Genomic DNA, 17,269 nt, shown 5'->3' on the forward strand with positions numbered 1-17,269 from the left:
GGTGTCCTGGATGGTTTAGATTCACAAATCAGCCCGGCAGATGGCGCTGCAGTCGATATCTAGGTTAATTTATCTTTCTTAGAAACTTTTTTTAAGGCAAAACAATGCTTGCGGGGTTAGCTAGTAATTATTACATATCTTGTGGCGGTAGCTATCAGATAACACAAGATATTTGTCAAATGCCTGAATCTCGCTTACGACCTTTTCAAGATAAGCTTGCATATAAACAAGTTCCAAACAACAACATTCGGATTATCGGTCTACCGAGCAATATCACCCGCTCGGGGGAACATCTTCCTTTCGTCGTTATACCTACACCCTACTCGTATTTAATTATTTTAATAATCTGTGAGGGGGGCTTTGTTTTATTGGAGAAGAAAAATACTTTTTTGGCGGGAATGCGAAGAGTGAAGTTGTATGAATTGTTTAGTTTTGTCTATTTAGTGTTTCTTCAGGTTTAAATTTGTAACAACGGTGGTTTATTAACTGTTTAATATCTGTTTAACTGTTGTGAAAGTGCACAAATGTGGGAAAATGAAACAAAGCCGCTGGTCGTAGCTTCTCGGGATCCTTCAAAAAGTCTAATTTTTTTTTCCTACCTAAGCTGGTAGCCTTGAGAGGCTATTCCAGCGTAACCTTAACTAGTAGGTGAACTCACGGGGCTCAAACCTAACGACGTTGCTAACACCAACCCTAGCAAGAGCCGTGCTTCGCAGAATCTACCACCGGATCGGAAACGCGACCCACTGAGAAGATCCGGCGAGAAACTCAGTCGCCTATGTCTGTGGGTCAAAAAGTCTCAGTAAATATAACCACCATATTACTGAGATTATATTTTATCCCATATCATCTTATCTCATTTCATTTCATTTTATTTCGTGACAATTGATTAATGTTCCAAATTAATCAACTTCATTTCATTTCACTTCATATCATTTTGATTAAAAAATTATAAAAGATTAAGTTGTATGCTACGAATAAATAATAACTTATCAGTTATTCGTAGGTTGTATGATATGATTTATACCTTTGCCTATCCAGCTAGAAAAATAAAACTACTACTACTCTACTACTGGAGAAGAAAAAAAATCGGTACCGTACCATAACCTAACATGTTTCTAAATTGTAACTGACTGGATTACAGGAACTGATTCTAACTTATAAAGTAAATCTTAATGGTAGTTATTATACGTTATTTGATTAATCGTCACTTATAATATAACACCACAAAGTTTTATCTTATTGTGATTAAGCTATTGGTTAAATCCCTGTAAATGAATATTTGTAAATAAACAAAATGACTACAAATCCAAGAAAAGGCACTGATCCAGTGCCTGCGGAGGAAAGCGATCAATTGACAATAAGACCACTGTAAGTAAAATAATTAATGTGAACAAGTTTCAAAACAATACAGACTTTAAGCTTCCTTAAACACCTTCTTTATTATTACTTAATATTACACTCAAAATTAACAAAAAAAGTAATAAAAATTCAATGTTATGAACTGGCTTAGATGCTAATATTAATAAAACAATACAGTAATACTATAACATGTTTGCTTAAAAAAATTGAAGCTTAGAAAATATATTTTCAGTGGAGCTGGCCAAGAAGTTGGCAGATCATGCATCATGTTGGAGTTCAAAGGGAAAAAGATAATGGTTAGTTTATGTTTCATGTTCCTATTTCATGTTTTGCAGTATTAAAGTATGGCCCCAGAACTGTACACATTCACTTTCTCAGGTTTGACAAGATGAGGCAGTGGTGTAATATATCAATTATGTGTGTGTGTAGTGATGTGCCCTTTACAGTATTTATAGCAATATTGTAATATTCACATAGTATAGACATTCATTGTGGCTAAGTTATATAATTCAAAAGAAGTATATATTTTAAAATTTACAATATTATGGACAAAAATATTCATATTTTTTTAGTTGGACTGTGGCATCCATCCTGGTTTGTCTGGAATGGACGCCCTACCCTTCATAGACCTTATAGAGGCAGACGAAGTGGATCTTCTGTTAGTTTCACAGTAAGTATGTTTTTATAAAACCATATTGATGAACAGCAATTATCTGTCTGGTCTTAAATACAATAATCACCCATTTATTAACGGCTGTCTGGTGTAGTGGTGAGTGACATGGTCACTACACACGGGGGTCGCAGGTTCAAATCCCGCCAAGGGAAGATATTTGTAAGATAAATATAAAACGTCTTTTCCAGTGTTATGGAAGTATATTAAATATATGTATGTCTATGATAAATATCTTACATATATTTCCGTTATCTGGTACCTGTAACACAAGATTTTTACGAACTTAGCATGGGACTAGTTAACGCGGCGTGATTGTTAGTAAATATTTATTATTATTATTTATAAACACCCTCTATTGAAAGGCCTAAAGTATTCTAGGTGATGTGTATATTGGGTTGCAGTCACCTATTAAGGAGTGTGTAGAAATTAAAGTCAATTGGTAGTTAATGATTTATTGCGCGATTTATAGCACACCGAGAATGACCGGCGCTACTAACTGTACGTTACACACTGCCCTAATACAGAATATGTGGTACTATGTATAAAAATATATAAAACTCCCGGTGCATTCGTATTGAGTACTGTGCCAGTGTTTAAATTCCACAGACCATGGTACCAATTTTTCTAATGAAATATTAAACGTACTTGACAAATGTTCATAAATGACTATAGTGAAGGAATAACATTGTGTCATAGAAACCAAACACTGGTAATTACTGATGGAGGGTCATCTTGTCAGCCTGCTCAGATATATACCACCGCCCTGCAAATTTCTGCTGTGAAGCAGTAATGTGATTTGGTTTTTATGATGGGACATCCTTTAGGCTGTAAAACTAAGATTCGGAACTCATATCTCATGGTGGGTGGTGGCATGTTGCATATATGTTGCTGATGTCTAAGGGCTTTGGTAAGCACTTAGCACCATGTGGGTCCTGAACTCAACCTCTAATCTTAGCAATAGCTGTAAAAGTTCCAGATATTCAGAGTTGTAAGTGCCATTATTACAGGTAGGCTGGTAGGCAGGAAGATGGCGGTTGGAAGGTATAAGCAGCCTAATCTGTCTATCCTCTTTCAAGTCCGATTTTGTGTGTTAACAATGAAAGTTGATGACTCTCCCAGATAATACACATTTTTGATATTGGCAGTTTTTTTCTGAACACTTTGAAAATGCATTATTTTTACTAAATTTAAAGCTGACGTCACTTGCAACAACACGAAAATATATAAAACTAATTAAATGTAGAAATTGTCACATGGATCCAGTTAATAATATGTGTGTAATGTAGACGGCCATGAAAGTTTAAATCAATTTATAAAATGCATCATGTCTGTCTGATTGTTATTTTCGAGAATAGAATTAAAAAGATAGATGTAGTGATTTATGTGTCTATTAGCCAATAGAACCCTGTGGAAAAAATGATGCCACATTGGTAATAAATCTAAGATACGTATATTTCTAAATGTTTCTTTCTAGTTTTCATTTGGACCACAGTGGAGCCCTTCCGTGGTTCCTGACGAAGACTTCCTTCAAAGGTCGAGTTTTCATGACACATGCCACTAAGGCTATCTACAGATGGCTCGTTTCTGATTATATTAAAGTTAGGTGAGTTTTAAATTGTTTCGTAAGGCTAAACAGGGCCAAAATACTTAAAAAAATATAAATACATAATTTCGATTTGAACTGATATGTGTAACCCAAATCAATTACAGCAACATATCAACAGAACAAATGTTGTATACGGAATCGGATCTAGAAAATTCAATGGACAGAATAGAAACTATAAACTTCCATGAAGAAAGAGATGTACGGGGTGTCAAATTTTGGGCTTACAATGCTGGACATGTACTCGGAGCAGCCATGTTTATGATTGAAATAGCTGGAGTCAAGGTAATTTGGGCCTTAGAATTTTTATGTTATACATATTTGGTATTTCATCGCGTGAATGCATTTATGTTGCACAAAGTATACAGCCCGTGTGATTCTAAGTGGTTTCGGCACTTATCAAGTGAGAGGGAGGGTAATATTTCTAATATTCTATTAATAATATTTTTATGTATTATAACTTGCTTTTTTAGCTGTAGTACAGAAGAGATTTACTATTTCTTGTTTTATTGTATAGGAGTATCGGAGATGGCAAAAGAAATGAAATTGAAAAAAAATGTTTTATTAATAATTATGGACGATAATATTGATAATAATATTGGTAATATTTTATTTAAAACATTATCAATGTTAAATAATAAAATAATTTGTAAAATATCTGATGTTAAGATTTCAAATCTTTTATGTGTTTGTCCTTAATGTAGATTTCGATTAAAGTAAATGATTATCATGACAGATATTATACACGGGAGATTTTTCAAGACAAGAGGATAGACATTTGATGGCTGCAGAGATACCGACGGTTCATCCTGATGTTTTGATTACTGTAAGTGTTTTAAAATTTGATGATTGAGATGAGTCATTTCTCAAGTGTCATTTGTCAAAATGAAAAGAAAAGTAAATCTTAAAATATTTGGATAAAACATTAAATACATATCCAAAGTTCTGCAATTTCATTACATAAAGTTATAGTGAACTTGTGCCACACAAGTGTGAACACTGACGTCATGTTCAGTAGGCCCTGTCCTTATTTATAATGTTTTTTAGTTATAATGTTTATGTTGATTGGCTGCATGTTGATGTGGCTGAGTTTTGTTTCCCATCTCTGGACTATGTTTATATACCGGGTTTCCCACAAAGGGTATATTGAGTTGAACGCTGTAGAATTTCAAAATCTTTCCACATTTTAATATTTTTATTGTATATGGTGTAGTATTTCAATATTTTTTTATGCAAACGAAATGTTAACATTAAGTTTTAATGTAATCAAATGAAATGGTTTTATTGCGGTCGATCGGCAGAAAAGTTCACAAAGTGTCTGCGGGATCCCATAGACTGACCGTTGTCCCCCGCGCAGGAGTCCACGTACGGCACGCACATCCACGAGAAGCGCGAGGAGCGGGAGAGTCGCTTCACGGGGCTGGTCAGCGACATCGTGGGGCGCGGCGGCCGCTGCCTCATCCCCGTGTTCGCGCTGGGCCGCGCGCAGGAGCTGCTGCTCATACTCGGTCAGTCTCTCTGCCTCAAGGCACGGCAGTGCTGGCGCGCCGAGCCCGGACGCTAAAATCTATTCACATCGTTCTTTTGTTTTGTTAATTTTACAATATCCAACTTCATACATTTCGGAGTAGTGGTGGTCACGTGCGCAGGTACGTGGCGCTGATCGACAGCAACAATAAATAACCAAGTGGCCGTGAATCAACAGACGAGTACTGGTCGCTGCACCCCGAGCTGCAAGACATTCCCATATACTACGCGTCCTCACTGGCCAAGAAGTGCATGGCGGTGTACCAGACCTATGTTAACGCGATGAACGACCGCATCCGGCGCCAGATCGCTATCAACAACCCCTTCGTGTTTAGACACATCTCCAACCTGAAGGTAACTGCCCACTCAGCACGCTCGCCCACCCATATAGCACACCCACCAATACAGTACCTCTGCCCACTCACACAGCAAACTCCTCCAATACACTTCGCACATGCCCACTCAAACAGCACCCCCCCCAACACTCTTCGTACATGCCCACTCACACAGCACCCCCAACACACTACGCACGTACCCAAATACACAGCACTCCCCCCACACACACTTCGCACATGCCCACTCACACAGCATACCCGCCCTGTCGCAAAACACGTTTAGTTGGGCACAAATGACTTTAACTCTGTCTAATCATAAAATTGTGCAACAGCAATCAACTAATGTGATTGAAACACGAGAGCAGATACAGATTCATTTTCACAAACATGCGTCACGTTGTGCATTCAACATGTCTGCTAGCTTTAAAGACAATCTCTTGGTTCAGGTTTACAAAATTAAAAAAAAAGTCTTCAAAGTGTTCGTTTTATTAAGGAGGCCGCGATGAACTGGATTAGTTCACCAATAATAAAATATCTACATCTATTGCACTTTTATTATCATCGTAATTATATCGTTAGGATTAAGTCGATACACAAAGTGGACGCCAAAACGAGAGAGAACGTATTTCCTCTAGAAGTGGACAGTTTGCATCGACCGAGATGTTCACTGGACAGCGTTCTCTTCACCAATAGCGAAAACATCAATCTCTGGCTTGACTTTAACATATAAATGTGGGAAGGCTCCTTCAGCTCCATACTTCCTTCGAACTCTCTCGTACAGAGATAAATCAAACATGGCCTCAAACTCCTCTCGGGTCATGAATATATCGGCGTAAAGAAATGAAAAACCACCCACTTCTCTCGTGAACTCTTCCATCTTTCTCATAGCCGTCACCGGGCTGTATGGCTTCTTCTCTTTGACCTTCCCCGGGACGCCGTAAACTCCCAAATCATTGTACATCGCATAGTTTGTTCCCGGGACCAAGTACTTAGAGTGGGGTCGTTTCAGTTGTCCGGACGATGGACCGCGATCGATCACTTTACACGGGTACACAAGCAGCGGGAATTTGTCAAACAATTGCGTGGCCATCTCGATCTGCCGTTCCAGTTCACTGATCGGCAACACTATGTCTTGGAAGACTTGCTTCGTGAATGTGTAGGCTCGCACCCCCGGCGTCGTCGTGAATTTTAAAAAGGCGGGCTTGGGGGGCAGCAGCCAACCGAACAAGTATCGGAACAAGGCGTCGTTTCCGAATGAGAGCATGTCCTCGACGACCCAGAAGATAGCTCTGTTGTGTCGGAGTAAATAATCTTTCAACGGTATCAACTCGACGCTCTCCCCCTTCTTCAAGAAGGACTGTACGTGTTTGTAAAACCACGGCTTGTACCACCTCGAGCAGTGATTCACTGGCGCAGTCGGGTCGCGGTCGCAGTAGTCTCCTGACATGACGACCGCCTCGTTCTCACTAAAGATTGTTGCCTCGAGAAAATCGGGGAATTCTTTAGGTTCTCTTTCGTACGTTCCAGAAAGTTCTCGCAGCATGTTGCAATATTCCTTCTGTCCTTCAACCGGAGTGTACTTGATCTTAATGAATGGTTTTACTTTGACAATTTTCAACGTGAGCGCCACAAGGAAGCCAAGACTACCATGCGACCACGGGAGGGCTTTGAAGAGATCAGAGTGTTCATTGTCAGCTGTAGCTGTGACCAGGGACCCGTCACCGAGAACCACTTCATACGCAGTAATAGTCTCGTGGTACAAGCCCGCTTTGTGGGAGTGAGTGGACATTCCAGTGCCGAATGCAAGACCTGCAAGTCAAAATCAAATTAGCTAACCGAACGTGAAGAAAAAATTAAAAAGAAAATATTTTATTTTAAATTATTAAGTATTTCACCTCCAAGTGTAGCGTCAACCAATTCAATAGTGACGGCCAATGAATAGCCCTTCGGTATGAGGTATTCTGTGATGTCGCCGATGGTCACCATTGGCTCGACTCTGACAGTCATAGCTTGTTCATCCAGCTCCAATATGTCGTAAAGCGGTATAGGAACTCGATGATGGAGATGTTTTTCGAAAAACGTAGTAGAGAGAGACAACCAGTTGGGTCTCGACGTGCACAGCAGTCGACGGTCTCGTGACGGAAGCTTGTTCCATTCCTGGACCTGAAATATTTGTAGGAAATAGTATTTTGCAGTGCACCCTTTCGGCAAACATTACAAAGTAAGTTGATTACGGAAACAGCAGTTGATCCTCAGAATGTAGTTTTGACGGGTCTTCTAAGGCGGCAGGAATATACTATTGAACTACATAAACAGAAGTGGCCAGTCGGCTTGTCAAGCTCTGTCGTGTTGCGCCCTCGGGACTACGGGACAACTTTGCATTACTTTCGGATGTAGACGAGCGTCTCAACCCGTTAATCAAGTGAGTTGTGGCTCTCGGACATGACGAAACTAACACAAACACTTTACAAGCCTTAGGACGGGTCACAGCGTGCTGGAAACTGACAGATGCTGTCTTTTGGTGTTATAGAATAAGCGGTCAAGCACGAATAATCATACCGTTCCGTGTCAACACGCCTACTCTGATCTGGAACTCGGAATTATGAAGGCTGATGGTATGATGATACCTCAGTAGATCATCATACCGTTCCGTGTCAACACGCCTACTCTGATCTGGAACTCGGAATTATGAAGGCTGATGGTATGATGACACCTCAGTAGATCATCACTCAATGAACATACCCTAGCCTGGATCTCTTTAACGGCCCTCTCGTGCTGGTCGGCGCGAGCGACGAGTCTCCGTAAGTGCGCTCGCAGCTGCAGCGCTACCGTGAACAGGAAGCTGGCTGGCAGACAGAACAGCGCCACTACTAACTCCCGGTTGTTCTCCAACCAACTAATCAGTCTAGCTTTCAAATGCACCATCTATCGCAAAGTATAATGGAACATATTATAAGAAATACACACGTAAAGTGTGCCTAGGATAAGAAAAAGGTGGATTCTAACCATAAAAATACATCCGACTCTACAACGGGATAGTATGGCATCCCTGTTACCCACAGGAGATGGTGACCGTTCACCACGAGGTGGTTTGTGCGCCCAGGCCGAGATGATGTTTTTACAAAATGGTTTTTTAATAATTTGACTGATATTTTTGATTGTGGTGCTTGAGATGATTCCATCATTTATTTTTTACCATCGCACCGCCCGCTACCGGAGTAGAGTTTATCCATACTACCTGGAGCCACTGCATTCATCCACAGTGCGTTTCCAGAGATCTTTTTTTGCCACGTACCATCCTGTGGAATGAGCTACCCTCGCGGTGTTTCCGGAGCGCTATGACATGTCCTTCTTCAAACGAGGCTTGTGGAGAGTACTTAACGGTAGGCAGCAGCTTGGCTCTGCCCCTGGCATTGCTGACGTCCATGAGCGACAGTAAACACTCACCATCAGCTGGGCCGTATGCTCGTCTGCTAATAGGGTAATAAAAAGAAATGAAAACAAAACAGATGCGTCGCTCGTTTGGGAGTTTCCTGGACGGTATTATGGATGCACACGTAAAACTAAATGGTCTGATTTATCTTAACGTTATTTCTTCTTCTTCTTAAGGCCTATGTCCAGCAGTGGACGTCTGTGGGCTGATAACGTTATTTAGAGATGTGTAATTCTAAGTAACTAATCACAAATACTGTCTAACAAAAAAAAAATTACACCATATCACTAAAAAACCCGAATGTAACCTAAAAGTATACCGGCGTGGACGCGCGGCGTCTAACTTATTCGTTAATTCAATAACGGGTCATTAAAAATCTTAAATGATTCAATGCTAACCTTAACATCACTATATTATAATTATTTTAGATCGACTAGAAGCGACACACGCCTCTAATTATCGCGGACGACGAATTGACAAGCCACAGATTACGTTACTCGAGACGGATAACGTAAATAGTAATCTAATCATATATACATCTGGCCGCAGCCCGCACAGCGACATAAAAATACAATTATCAAATAAATTACTTTAAAATGATAGATAAGAAACAGAATCTTTGTTGAGACTTTAAGTGACCTTGGTCTTGCATCCGACCTACGTTGAAAATCGTGTTTAGAAATATAAATGAATACCTAAATAATTGAACATTATCTAGAAGCTATTTGATAATGTTGCCCCTCCTCGTCCCCACTGGGGCGCGCGGCCCGCCTGTGCTCGGCGGTCAATACGTAACTGTAATGTTGAACTGACTACAGTAAAATAGTCACGAAAACAAGTCACTGGATTCTGTTGTAAATAAAATAAATATGGGTTTTATTACATAATCCCGAAAATAAATAATTTGAATTGATATTTTCAATTAACTCCACGAGTAGAGGCTCAACAGACAGCCCACGGAGATGTAAAACAATTATCTTTAGAAACGAGTTCAAATGGTATTTTAATATGACCACGAGCTTCAACTGTTTTGTTGCGTCGCATCCGTCAACGGTCTGTGCTCTGTACAGTACACCGCCGTGCCGTATGGTTATTGACATCGGCAGTACAGCAGACGACAGGAGTCTGTAGACAATGCGCCGCGCCGCCGAGCCGGACCCTTGGCGCGAGCCATTTAATCCACACGTAAATCACCTGAACCATACCATCTATCTTCTATCTATATGTATAAGAATGAATTGCTGTTCGTTAGTCTCGCTAAAACTTGAGAACGGCTGGACCGATTTGGCTAATTTTGGTCTTAAACTATTCGTGGAAGTCCAGAGAAGGTTTAAAAGGTAGATAAATATGAAAATGCTTGGAATTAAACAAAAATAACAATTTTGTTTTTCATTTCATGTGTCCCCCGTCGGACGGATTCCTTTTGTTTGTTTTAAGTTTATTTAAAAAAAAGTTTAGGTCTTTTATATCGATTTAGGCACTGCGAAGTCTGCCGGGCCGCTAGTTTATTGATATAAATTAAAAATCGTTTCACGTAATTTGTCAAGCACAATGTAATGAGTTATTTGTATTATGTTGATTAAGAAGAAAGAAAAGCAACGTTAATCAATACGTTTTAGTAGTGCCATATTTCATGATGTTTTGCAATCAATGTATGTATGAGTGACACCATCGATTCTGGGTTGAAGTTGTATTATATACCCGTAATTATTACGACGTGCCTCATTTGTGCTGGTCCCTGGGCTGGACTCATACATTTTTGCCCTGGGCCATTGATTTCTTGTATAGAAATTTATAAACAATGAAATATACAAAACTAATAGGTAATTTTAACATAATATAATATTTTTTTGTTAAGTTCACTTGTAAATTTAAACATATTCATTTTAATTTTCTTATTTACAGGTCTACGCCAATAAGGTTCTTACGTTGTCAGTATACCAACCACTTTTATAACAATAGCCACATGCATAACGACTACAAACAATATAAATATTTCAATAAAAAAATCTGATGTGTATTTTAATAAAACCGATTAATCACACAAGAGCACACGCACGGGAACCCCCAGCCGCCGAGGGGGCGGGGCGGGGTCTGTTGTCCTGGGGCATATGTCAACCGATTATTGCATGTGCATATTAATCATATGTGTGAAATCAGTAACATTTTAATATAAAAGAGAATACTGGCTTTTTATAATTATTTCTATAGACCAGTGTTTCCCAACCTTTTTGTGCCGTGTCCAACTGTAACATTTCTAAAATTTTTATGTCCCACATACATAAGAAATTGATTTGTTCACTTAAGAAGCATAAATGATAGATTTTAGGAAGAAATCACTATGAAATTGTTCTCAGAACACAATAAGTAATATTTCAAAATATATAATAAAAAACTGAATTGAAATTCAAAATAATTTTAATACAGATTTTCTATATTAATTTAGTGCGATTGCCCCCTTGTGGGGTGTGGGTCCCATGTTGTGAAACACCGATCTAGGCCGTACTTGTCAACCACACGCGTGTTTCTCGCATTTAACTTTATTTGCCGCCTCTCGACGACGCGCTCCCTCTATCCAGCTCGTTATTGTATATTGTGTCTCTGACTTCAGGGCATAGACCACTTTGAGGACATAGGGCCGTGCGTGATCATGGCGTCCCCGGGCATGATGCAGTCGGGACTGTCTCGGGAGCTGTTCGAGTCCTGGTGCACCGACCCTAAGAACGGAGTCATCATAGCGGGTGAGTCCGGCCGGAGCGTCCTCCTGACCGCAGCGACACGTCGCCAGCGCAGCGTATTTTATCAATTAATCTATAAGTGTAAAGTACATACATATATCGTGTTGTATTGCCGATACAAATGTGTTAATTCTTTATTAAAAGTAGTATAGCATCCGTCCGCGTACAACAACGTTGTAGTGGCGACACTCTCACGGTGAGGTCGGTGGCAGGTTACTGCGTGGAGGGGACGCTGGCGAAGACGATCCTGTCGGAGCCGGACGAGATTACGACCATGTCCGGCCAGAAGTTGCCGCTGCGGATGTCCGTGGACTACATCTCGTTCTCGGCGCACACCGACTACCAGCAGACCTCGGAGTTCATCAACATCCTGAAGCCGCCGCACGTGGTGAGTGTCGGCTGTAGTGTAGTGTAGTGTAGTGTAGTGCAGTGTAGCGGCGACTACAGCGGGCGCGGTGTGCAGGTGCTGGTGCACGGCGAGCAGAACGAGATGTCCCGGCTGCGCGCGGCGCTGGAGCGGGAGCACCGCGGCGCCATCCTCGTGCACACGCCGCGCAACACGCAGCCCCTCGCGCTCTGCTTCCGCGGAGACACCACCGCCAAGGTGCAGCCCCCGCCCCGCACCCCACCCCACCCCGCCCCGCACCCTCACCCCACGCGCTAATAGCACTGCTCGTCCCGCAGGTGATGGGCTCCCTGGCGGTAGACCCTCCCAAGGAAGGTCAGGAGCTGCAGGGCATCCTCGTCAAAAGAAACTTCAATTATCACATTCTGGCGCCCGCAGACCTCAACAGTAGGTTCACATTCCGTCTCCCGGTGTGCTCCGTAGTGTCAGGCCGCGTGATGGCGCGTGACGCTCGGTCAGGACGTGCGTCACGTTTATCAGTACAATAAATGATTATTGCTACAATATATGATTCAATTGCGTAGATAAACGTATATACAACATGTAACATAATTAACGCACACCCTGAAAGTAATTTGTTCAGAATCGGAATCTGGATCGATTTTGATTGTTTTTTATGACAAATTTTTTTTTTTAAAAATTGCGTTAAAACTAAGGAAAATACAGTCACCCTACACAGCTAGCTAAACAGTTCATAGAAACGAAAATGGAACGTAAGTCAGGGTATTAAGACTTTTTAAAATGAAATAACTAATTAGTAAAAAAAATTATTTAATTAAAGAAATCTGATACTTATTTCAAGGCTAATAGTCTATTACAAAATAAAATACCTACGCACACAATCACACAGCAACAGCAACACTAACACAGCAACACTACGATACATAAAAGAAAGCCATGTAATACAAAAATAATTACTATCCCTTTCTTTCGTCGGCTTAATATTCTTACAATAGAGTGAGATGGCAGGCTAATCCCGATGTTCGCGGCGAGCCCGGTTGCGTCGGCGGTGATCAAAGAAAAATCTAAACAACGAAGTAAAAAAAAAAATTTTTGACAAGTCACTCACGCCGCGTCCTCCTTATCGATAAGAGGTCAAGTGATAGTGCAAATAAAATATCTCCCGTATTTCGCTATGTCTTTTCGGTATACTAACGTTCAATACACAGAAATGGTGAGAACTTTGGCACGAAGTGATGATAATGTGGCACTAGCGTGTAGAATATTTAACGCGACATACGGTACTAGTGTAGACCGCCGCACTATGTTATCAGCAACACAACGGCTTCGAGACCACGGAACTTTTCGTCCAAACACGGCTATCGACAGGGGAGACAATATGCGTACACACACTCGTCTCCAAAACGAAATTCTCGATTATTTCGACGAAAATCCGCACAGTAGCACCCGGGAAGCAGCACCACGCTTTGGCTGTAGCCATATGCACATATGGCGCACGCTTAGTGGTGATGGCGAGCATCCATTCCACCTCAGGTGATGCCAGGAGCTGACGCCAAGTGACTACTTACCACGCTTAGAGTTCTGCCGCTGGTTATTACAAAATTGGCAGCGAAACATTATTTGGACTGACGAAAGTACATTCACACGTGTGGGAATGTACAATCGACATAACACGCATTTATGGATGCATGAAAATCCACACGCATGCAGAGTAGACTCCTTCCAACATCGATTTTCAATCAATGTCTGGGCGGGTATGATCGGTACACACATACTGGGACCAGTATTTTTACAACGTCTGACAGGAGAGTCATATTTACTGTTTTTACGAGAAACTTTACCTACTCTATTAGAGGACGTACCTCTTGTTAATTTACAAGAGGTATTTTACCAACACGATGGTGCCCCCGCGCATTTCACCTGGAGTGTTCGCCAGCATCTTCATGCCGAGTACGGAGAACGCTGGATCGGGCGCGGAGGGCCTGTTCAGTGGCCTCCTAGATCAGCTGATTTGACGCCTCTCGACTTTTTTTTGTGGGGGCGAATTAAATCGCTAGTTTATAACACACAGACAATAAGTGCCGAAGAACTAAAGAATAAGATAATAACCGCCTTTGAAAAAGTGAAAAGTGACATTGCAGTATTGTCTAAAATAAAACAACAATAACGAAAACGGTCATTAAAGTGCATTGAACAAGGCGGTGGACATTTTGAAAATGTTCTAGAACGACAACGCCGTGTGAGTGCAGATTAAACTGTAAGTTTGTTTATGATCTTTATAGCAACCCTAAGGCCTGCCGCGTCGGCAGCCGCGTCTGATCGCGCGCCGCGACTAATCAGGGACTTTCGTTCTCGATTCCCGGCGCGATTCAAAGAGTAGCGACCGAGGGGCTTTCCTTTTGGCAAGCCGCGCGTGCGCCTTTACTGGCGCCGACAGTTCACCCGCAACGGCCGCAACCACCGTCGCTACCATTCCTTTTCGAACTTGTTTGTGGGACCCTCTGGAGTATTCATACCCAGTGCTCCAGCTGGACAACACAAAATCTTTTCATTATTGTAAATATTTTTATTCACATCTTTTGCGCCGTCTTTGTTGAACTTTGTCGTAGGTAGGTATTGTGGCGTCTAATAAAATCACGCTTTATCAGCAGTTTAATAATTCTTATTTACAAATTTACTTTAACTAATCAGTAATTACGCAATATTGGCTTCACATAGAACAAAATTATTCAATGACGACAATCCAAAACCTGAAAAGTGTGATGGAAAGAAGAATCATAAATATTTACTATCATAAATCATAATGTAGTTATTTCGTGTACCTATTATTATTACCTACTTATTTTTGTCGGGTGGCACTCGGAGAGCGGGGAGCGGGCGCGGCGAGTAGGTACATGTGTCTGTGTGTGCGTGCGCAGCGGAGTGTGAATCGGTGACCATTTTATTTCCACGAAATGGGAATAACTAATTTCACAAATAATCAATGTTAACGCACATATAAATAATATTTGGTGTATGCATAGCGTTTATACTATTAAAGTCAAATTGGGGTGTTTGAGGGTGTGCGTTAAATATGTTACATGTTGTATATATATATATATATATATACATATACATATATGTTACTGTAAATGTACACTCTTGGGAAATGTACACTTTTACCGGTAAATGTGCATATTTGCCAAATAGTTAGGTATATGTGAACTGAATATAATGTATATTACGAACATTTCTCGGCAAATGTGTACACTAACCTTCACGTTTTGGTAAAAAAAATAATTAATAATGTTGTTGCAGTAAAAAAATATTTATTTTAATAAACATAATACAAAAGGCTTTAATAACGAAAATTGTTTTAATAAAAAAATATAAATGACAAACAAAAGATACTTTTCTTTGCATATTATATAATATGTCGTAGGTTAGGTTAAGTTAGGTTGTAGTTAAGTTAGTTTGTAACCACATTAATACCACTTGCGATTTCGTATTTTGTATACCATGCTCACATTTACCAAAACGACATAGTCATTGAGGATTCAATGTACATTTCCCTTCTTTGAAATTTGAAATGTTAGTTGAATGCACATTACCCAAACGAGGAGGCAATATCTACTTTTACCGTAACATATATATATCCGCGCGTGTGTTGTGTCGCAGAGTACACGGAGCTGGTCCAGTCGGAGGTGACGCAGCGGCAGTCGCTGCAGTACGCGGGCTCGGTCCCGCTGCTGCGCCACGTGCTCATGCAGCTCGCCGGACACATCGACTTCCTCTCGGAGACCAGGTGGCGCCTCTACTCCTGCATCGAGCTCACCATCGAGAGCAGCACCATAGTGCTCGAAGTCAGTACATAGTTCTCAGCAGTCCTACTGCACACGACGCCTTTATCTGAACTTTGACTGTCCCCGCCCCGGCCCGCTGTCGGTTGCGTAGGAAAGAGAGCGAGCGCCCTTTCGCCGTTAAACGGAAGACTCTCATAACAATAATCTCGTCGGAATTTTCAGGTGTTTCGGGTCCCTCCGCGTGTCGACTTGCGCAGCGCCGCAAGGGGACCGAGCGGAGGGGCGGGGCGCGGGGGAATGTCTCGGTTTGAAGTAATTGTTAGCGAAAAATTGTAATGTTAAAGTATATGTTTACACAAAAAGTTGGGCGTGTTGCAGTGGCGCGCCGGGCCCGTGGCCGACATGTACGCCGACGCGCTGGTGGGCGCCGCGCTGTCCGCCGCCGCGCTCGCCGCGCCCGCCGCCACGCACCCGCCGCTCGCGCCCAAGCTCGACCGCATGCACTTCAAGGTACGCACCCGCCGCCGCCCCGCCCCGCCCCGCCGCGCCCCGCCATGCCCCGCCGCGCCGCGCCGCGCCCCGCCTCACTCACGCCGCTCTACTCTCTTGCAGGAGTGCGTTATAGAAATGTTCCAAGACATGTTCGGTGAAGACTCCGTGCCGAAGATGTTTAAGGGCGACAAGCTGTACGTCACCGTCGACGACAAGCGCGCCGACATCGACCTGCAGAGCATGGTGAGTTGCAGCAGCACCACCCCCACGGCCATCGTCAGCGCCATCATTCCTAATTTCGGCTTTTGAAATTCTGGACATGGGCCAAATATATTCACGGCCCACTTAATGCTAAGCGGTTGCTGGAGCCCGAATGTCGCCGCCATCCCAACTATATAGTGATTACGCAATATACATTTTTACAATTTTGGTTACGCGACGTGTCCTTCGTCGCGAGAGTGGCGCAGCGAACGCGCATTAGATGCGCACTTCCTTAGTACAATGCTAGTCTACCAGCAGTAGAGTGTGGTGTGCCGCAGGAGGTCCGGTGTCCCGAGGAGCCGTCGCTGGCGTCGTGCGTAAGGTCGGCGCTGCAGCACCTGCACGCCGCGTTGTCCCCCGTGCGCCCGCCCCCCGGCGCCCCGCCCCCCGCCGACTCGTGACGCACTCGTGTATCTAAACGTTTCTCAATAAACATACAATTGATTGTGATAAACTACTAAGCGAGCGTTTCATTTGTCATCTTTTATTAATACGTGAAGCAAAAACTGCACCCCTTTTTACGAAAATTATGCGGACGGAGGAGTATGAAATTTCCCACACTTATAGAGAATATAGAAAAGTGCACAATACTAATATTTTTTTAAAATAATGCATAAAAGTTACATTAAATCAATAAAGAAAACATTACACACACTATATACCATCTATTTGACGCACACACGCATGCATACTATT

General features: G+C 42.0%; 2 protein-coding genes across 4 annotated transcripts; one reads left to right on the plus strand and one right to left on the minus strand.

The window, feature by feature from the left end:
* The first annotated feature begins 217 nt into the window (after positions 1–217).
* Positions 218–17,034, plus strand: LOC101737197 (cleavage and polyadenylation specificity factor 73). 2 transcript variants are annotated; one of them, XM_038017636.2, is made up of 16 exons: positions 218–1,371; positions 1,595–1,658; positions 1,935–2,032; positions 3,510–3,638; positions 3,746–3,923; positions 4,375–4,464; positions 4,996–5,146; positions 5,344–5,519; positions 11,545–11,674; positions 11,884–12,059; positions 12,135–12,275; positions 12,356–12,464; positions 15,696–15,880; positions 16,199–16,330; positions 16,433–16,555; positions 16,852–17,034. In XM_038017636.2, exons 1-16 carry the CDS (start codon positions 1,298–1,300, stop codon positions 16,972–16,974), a joined length of 2,079 nt encoding a protein of 692 aa, XP_037873564.1. In that variant the 5' UTR covers positions 218–1,297; the 3' UTR covers positions 16,975–17,034. The 2 variants fall into 2 exon arrangements, with proteins under 2 accessions (XP_037873564.1, XP_062529828.1); XM_062673844.1 differs by lacking the exon at positions 12,135–12,275.
* Positions 6,037–11,263, minus strand: LOC101746101 (delta(24)-sterol reductase). Of its 2 annotated transcripts, none has more exons than XM_004926153.5 (4): positions 9,332–11,263; positions 8,243–8,425; positions 7,396–7,663; positions 6,037–7,309 (listed from the first exon to the last, which is right to left on the minus strand). In XM_004926153.5, exons 2-4 carry the CDS (start codon positions 8,423–8,425, stop codon positions 6,165–6,167), a joined length of 1,596 nt encoding a protein of 531 aa, XP_004926210.1. In that variant the 5' UTR covers positions 9,332–11,263; the 3' UTR covers positions 6,037–6,164. The 2 variants fall into 2 exon arrangements, with proteins under 2 accessions (XP_004926210.1, XP_062529829.1); XM_062673845.1 differs by lacking the exon at positions 9,332–11,263 and adding an exon at positions 8,796–9,256.
* Positions 17,035–17,269: the final 235 nt, after the last annotated feature.

The sequence above is a fragment of the Bombyx mori genome, chromosome 19 (genome assembly GCF_030269925.1).
Source record: "Bombyx mori chromosome 19, ASM3026992v2".
Lineage (NCBI taxonomy): Eukaryota > Metazoa > Arthropoda > Insecta > Lepidoptera > Bombycidae > Bombyx > Bombyx mori.

Bases quoted from the DNA above. Each gene is read 5' to 3' on its own strand.
- LOC101737197 (XM_038017636.2), top strand. From the start codon at position 1,298: ATGACTACAAATCCAAGAAAAGGCACTGATCCAGTGCCTGCGGAGGAA. The intron at 3,639-3,745 runs GTGAGTTTTAAA...AATCAATTACAG, and splicing joins TCTGATTATATTAAAGTTAG to CAACATATCAACAGAACAAA. The intron at 3,924-4,374 runs GTAATTTGGGCC...TTATCATGACAG, and splicing joins TTGAAATAGCTGGAGTCAAG to ATATTATACACGGGAGATTT.
- LOC101746101 (XM_062673845.1), bottom strand. From the start codon at position 8,927: ATGGACGTCAGCAATGCCAGGGGCAGAGCCAAGCTGCTGCCTACCGTT. The intron at 7,664-8,242 runs GTATGTTCATTG...CAAATATTTCAG, and splicing joins TTAAAGAGATCCAGGCTAGG to GTCCAGGAATGGAACAAGCT. The intron at 7,310-7,395 runs GTGAAATACTTA...TTTGACTTGCAG, and splicing joins GGTTGACGCTACACTTGGAG to GTCTTGCATTCGGCACTGGA.